At 40.5% G+C, this 5,590-nt stretch overlaps 1 protein-coding gene across 1 annotated transcript in view; it reads right to left on the reverse strand.

The window, feature by feature from the left end:
* LOC107587113 (storkhead-box protein 1-like) overlaps positions 1-4,942 on the reverse strand; it is a 24,427-nt gene extending 19,485 nt beyond the window's left edge. Inside the window, exon 1 of the mRNA XM_016274756.1 lies at positions 3,949-4,942. Within this exon, the coding sequence (XP_016130242.1) occupies positions 3,949-4,276 (328 nt within the window). The 5' untranslated portion in view covers positions 4,277-4,942. The remainder of the gene's footprint in view (positions 1-3,948) is intronic.
* Positions 4,943-5,590: the final 648 nt, after the last annotated feature.

Consider the following 5,590-nt stretch of genomic DNA (forward strand, 5'->3'; position numbering starts at 1 on the left):
TTTATCAAAGGGTTACCTGGAATGAGCAACGTTATTCCTCTGAATTCGGAGTTCTCCTCTCACATGAGAAGTTTGAGTTCTCCGTTTCTCCAGAGCACCAGGAACCAGCAGCATCAGGTGAATTAGGCCCTTCCTCTGCCTCCCTGATGCGGGTCATGCTGCAGGTCGAGCCCCCTTCTCGTCTGAGAACTAGGTGTGTTGCTCCCACAGCTAAGTAAATTATTGCTAAAGATTATAATGGTATAACTACTTTTACAGAATTAACTTAATTACTGAATTTCCCAGAAAATATTTGTTTATTTTTTATAAATAAAAGAACCGTATTTCTTAAGTCAATTATTAAAGTATTACATATGTTACATAGGCTGATTTATTCATTTGAAGTATTAACTTGGAAATGACCTTTTTTGTTCGTTGTCTGTCATTTCGAAGCTTAAGTTGCATACGATTTTCTTTAGTTTTAATTTGCCTAACTATCGATCTGACCCAGTAGACGCCATAATCCCACTCTGTCTCTCTCCTGTCCCGCTGTGTTTTTTATTTATTTTTTTTTTTTAAATGGTGGGTGTTTACGCAGTTGACTAGAGCAGTGCTGATAGGGGAGAACGGAGGTGCACTCACTCTATTGGTTAGTAAGACTGCAACTCAAGCTGGCAGTCATGCATATGCTCTGGAACAGAGTAATATCGCGTCCATATCGCAGGCTTTACGATTAGGAAATCGCAATGCCTCAAATCGCAATTTCGATTCGATTTCGATTAATCGCACAGCCCTATAGCCTAGGCCTTTGGCCGTAGGGAATAACGTCACTGACAGCCGTCTAATGTCCCAGGGGCAACTCCCATAGCAATATGGTAGAGTTGGTACGTAGTGCTCGCATGCACTCCCCTCAGCATGGTGGCGTGGGTATACCGTTCCCCATAGCGACCCCTAGAGGACGCAGTTCAAAGTTCCCATGAAAGGGAACGTCTCAGGTTACTTATGTAACCATGGTTCCCTGAGTAGGGAACGAGACACTGCGTCCTCTAGGTTTCTTGCCATGCTGCGGACGCAAGCTTCAGACGAAGAAGTGAATGATGTGTGCTCCCGGCGCCCATTTATACTATAGTCGCACCGGTAGTGACGTCATGGCTGTCGCCGGCCAATGAGTTGGTGTTTTTTCAATGTATGCTTCAGACACGGGTCACGACGAGGCGTTCCCCCATAGCGACCCCTAGAGGATGCAGTGTCTCATTCCCTACTCAGGGAACCATGGTTACATAAGTAACCGGAGACGTTATCCATATGTCTGCTCTTCTCTTACTCCCACATATTAACATTTCTGAACGTTTTACGAGACGTGCAGCAAGTGTATGTCAGCTTTTGTCCCGCCGGTTCATATGTATGCATCTAACCTCCAAACCACGCAGCAGATTTATTCTGAATGAATCTCTTCCCAAATCGTCCCTCCCCTAACATTTTCGTCTTGTTTTTATTTGTTGACGAAAAAGTCAATAGATTTAGGTCATTGTTTTTGTCATTCAAAAAGAGTTTTAGTTAGTTATCGTCTCGTTGCCGTCTGTGAAAAAAAATGTCATTGACGAAAATTATGAGTCAACGAAATTAACACTGCTGACAAAGTGATTTTAAAATCACTAGTTGAGTTCTGTATTTTTTTTTTTTATTCCCAATTTCTACCCACTAAAATATTTTAGAGCTTAAAATGTATATTCATTATAAAAATGCTCACAGAGGTAGAAGATTTTATGAATTGAAACATTTGTAGGTTAAAAAAAATAAAATATATATATATATATTTAAATTAAGCAAAAAAAATAAATGAAACTTTTAAAATATTTTTTTTTAAATGTCAAGATTTTTAGCTTATTTTTAAGCTTGTTTTGCCTTATTTTTAAATCACCTTGAGGCCCCCTGGTCGAGAACCACTGGCCTAGTTATAGTAATAAATTTCATTCAATGCACCACAAAATAAACACTTTTATTTATGTTTGTCTTCTCTTGGAAGACTAAAACTTTCACACGCCATTGAAAACTCATTACTGATCACTTTCTGAACTTTTTTTCTTGTTTTAAACTCTGTAACGTAATATCAAAATGAACTATTTTGTGTGAAGTAAACATGCAAAGAATGTCTCGGTCCATCAATAGAGGGTTTTTCCTCTACAACTCAGCTGTTCCGCAAGACATGTCAAACACAAAGAGACTGATACAGCATAGCCCTTTCTCCTGCAAAAATAGAGGTGGGCAATCAGGGATATAGTGAGAGAGAGATGCATGTGGAGTAGGACAGAAGAAAGAAAACCCTGATGCCTACAGCGACACTCCTCAAAAACATGCTGTTTGTCAAGGACCAAGGCTCCTTCCTCTTCCCTTCACTACACTAAGAACATGCCACAATACACAGATCTGTCCCATAATCTACAGAGCTGCAGTAACAGTGAGTGCTGCTGTCCTCAGTGTGTGTCCATGGGGCTGAATATGGGACAGCAGTTTTATGCACTAATTAGTCTGAATAATGGAGCCGAACGTCACAGGTCTTGATGAGGATGTGAGTATATTAGCTTCATTCACAACTTCAAAACTCTTCAAGGAGACAACCAAAACCTATGCTAGTTGTTAAGACTAGACGTGTACTATAATTCTCACAATGTGCAATAGCACAACCCCAGCACTAAAGGGAAGGCCTGTTCCTTTAAGAGAAGAACAACCACATGCATCCTCTGCCTTAATGATCACAAGAAGGTTTCGGGTTACTGGTGATCAAATTCCTCAATATCTCACAGCTGAAGACAAAGGCTGTGTCCAGAACCTGAAAAACACTGCATATGCAGGGAGTATATGACCATCAATGCATATCTGAATGTTTTTGTAACACCCTGTCTACTAAGATGATGCCTTGATTTTTTTGAGCAAGCAAATCAACAATTTCTACAGAGAATTGCAGTATTTAAATGCATGCTTGCTTATTTAAGGGTCACTTGATTTTTTTTGTAGATCTCTGTACTTGACATTATAGCCTTGTAAGCCATTGAACCAGGTTTCTTCTTACAAAAACATTAAATCATTGACTGTACAGAAAAGCAGCAGCCTTAATACTTAGACAGCCAAAAACACTTTAAAATATTGATTTGTACAGTGCCCATCACAAGCAAATAATATTTGATCTATAAAGCACAATGGTCGCATATAGTATCCAACTCAAAAGTACATTTAAATATAAACATCAGGTCAATCATATTCCTGGAGATCTCAGCTAGAAACTTTCAACATTTATTTACTACAAAAATATTCATATACTACAGTATTTACATGGTGTTCAGAATCAGCAATGAATACTATGAAATTACTATGGCACAAAATGTTTTTAAATAAAAACATGGCACCACCATGGTAACCTGTCCAAAACATACATAATACCATACTTCAAAGAAAACTATATATCCAAAAACCATGGCATTATCATGGTTTATTTCCCAAAACCATAACACCATGTCAAAAACATCATGATAATACAAAAGGTACTTTGATATATACCATGGTAAATAATTGTAAGATTCAAAGACCGCTATATTTGCATGGTGCTGCAAGGTACTTAAAAGAACACCATAAAATTACCATGCCACTATCCAAAGAACCATGACACTGCCATGGTGCTTGTCCAAAAACCCTAATAATATCACAACACAATTTGATAATACAAGGGCACTTGATATATACAATGGCACTGAATGATTAACATATTCATACAACATGACAGGCCAAAACAGCGGCATGAAATTATCATAGAACGTGTCCAAAAACCAGTGGCCCTACCCTGGTGCCACGTTCAAAACCATGGTAATACCATGGTACTTTGTCAATGGACGACCTCCAGGAGCAAGACTGGCCACTAATGAAGTCCTCATTGTTGTATAAACATCATATATGCACCACATAGATGATTCTTACCGAGGTATTTGATGTCGAAGCCCTGCGGTGGTTTGAGGGACCTCCTCATCCAAGCCTCCCTCAACACCTCCAGGTGATCCTCCTTCCCCTGGATCAGCAACACATGCTCGTCTATCCAGCCCAGGAAGAAGGTCTCGGCTATGGCATCGGCCACCATCTTATTCCAGAAATATTTCATGTTCAGTGATTTGAAGTCGGCGAATATCTCGTAGCCGGTGTGATGGTGCGGCGGCTCCTCGCTCTCCGTCACTCCGGGCGCGTCCTCCGCCACGACGCGCGACAGCACGATGGCCAGAGAGTGCGGCGCGATCTGCAGGAACGGCTCCATTGATCCCCTCGAAGATGCTTCGTTAGACTCGACGCATTCCACGCGCGTGGAAACGCAAATAAGGCGATGGATGGATTGATTGATTGATTGATTGATTGACTGATTGAGCGCGCGCCCGCAACCAGACAAAGAGCGCGTTTGCGCGTTAGTTCATTTGACCTGCCTGGATGCAATTATTGTAATAAAAGAACATTATGGTGATATAGAAAGGATAAGGTCATTATTATTCCAAACAAAGGCTTGGGTGGATGCGGAATGTCATTTTAAGGGGAAAATACGCAGGTGATCATGTTATTCTCCGCTGAAATCGCCGCATATTATCCATTCCTCACCTTGATCAGAGACAACGGCGTGAAAATAATGACATCCTCTTCCAGCAGGGATGCGGCATGGAGAAAAACATTATCTTAACGTCCCTGGATGAACAATAGGTTCGCGTCAAAAGCAAAAATAAGATTTCTCGTCTTATTTTTTTCCCTCGTCGAGATGCGGTGGGTCCCTGCAGGCCGGTGCGTGACGAAGCCTGTGTGGTTTACGGTGTGTAAAGCAGGTTATTACCTTGAAGCTCCCGCAGCTCTGATAGTGATGCCCTCTAACGGCGGAGGAGAGGCACTGCAGGCGCAATCCCAGTCAAAAATAAAGATTCTCTTCATTTACTCCCCTTCATATCAGTCCAAACCCATTTTGATTTTTTTTTCGTTCAGTGAAACAAAATAAGTTTAAAGAATGTATTTTCAATGTAGTGGCAATGAGCAGTTTATGAGATACAGCCTGAAATCACCACTCGACAAGTGCGACATATTCCAATCTGTCTGAAGTTATAAGATAGTTTTGCTTGAAAAACGTTAAGTTATTCACTGATTATTCTCCTTTCAGATGGCCGTTATTGACTTAACTGTCAGTGATTTAAACTCGAGATCCGAATTATCAGCGAACCGATTCACCAGCTCCATGCATGCGTTGTTAATCGCTCTTTAAAGTGACTGCAAAGTCCAAAGTTATTTCGAAGTTCAGATCACTTGACAAAACTAGTTTATTTGGACACACTGTGTAATGTTGGATGTGTCTTCTGATTATATGTAACTCGCAATCGTTGCATTGTAACTGTCACATTTTGCTCGCAAAAAACTCAGAAGCCGTACCAAAGCCACTAGAAGGCAAGCCTGTAACCTTAGCCAGAAAAGCATAACGGCTAAAGCAAACGCTTCCGGTCTGGCACGTTTTTTTTTATCTGCTAATCTTCAACATGTTTTATACTAATACTTTTGGATTGAACTATTTTTAGAGTTTACCACGAAAAAAATGCTGTTTTAT

This window comes from Sinocyclocheilus grahami, unplaced genomic scaffold (assembly GCF_001515645.1).
Source record: "Sinocyclocheilus grahami isolate Dianchi unplaced genomic scaffold, SAMN03320097.WGS_v1.1 scaffold89.1, whole genome shotgun sequence".
Taxonomy (NCBI): Eukaryota; Metazoa; Chordata; class Actinopteri; order Cypriniformes; family Cyprinidae; genus Sinocyclocheilus; species Sinocyclocheilus grahami.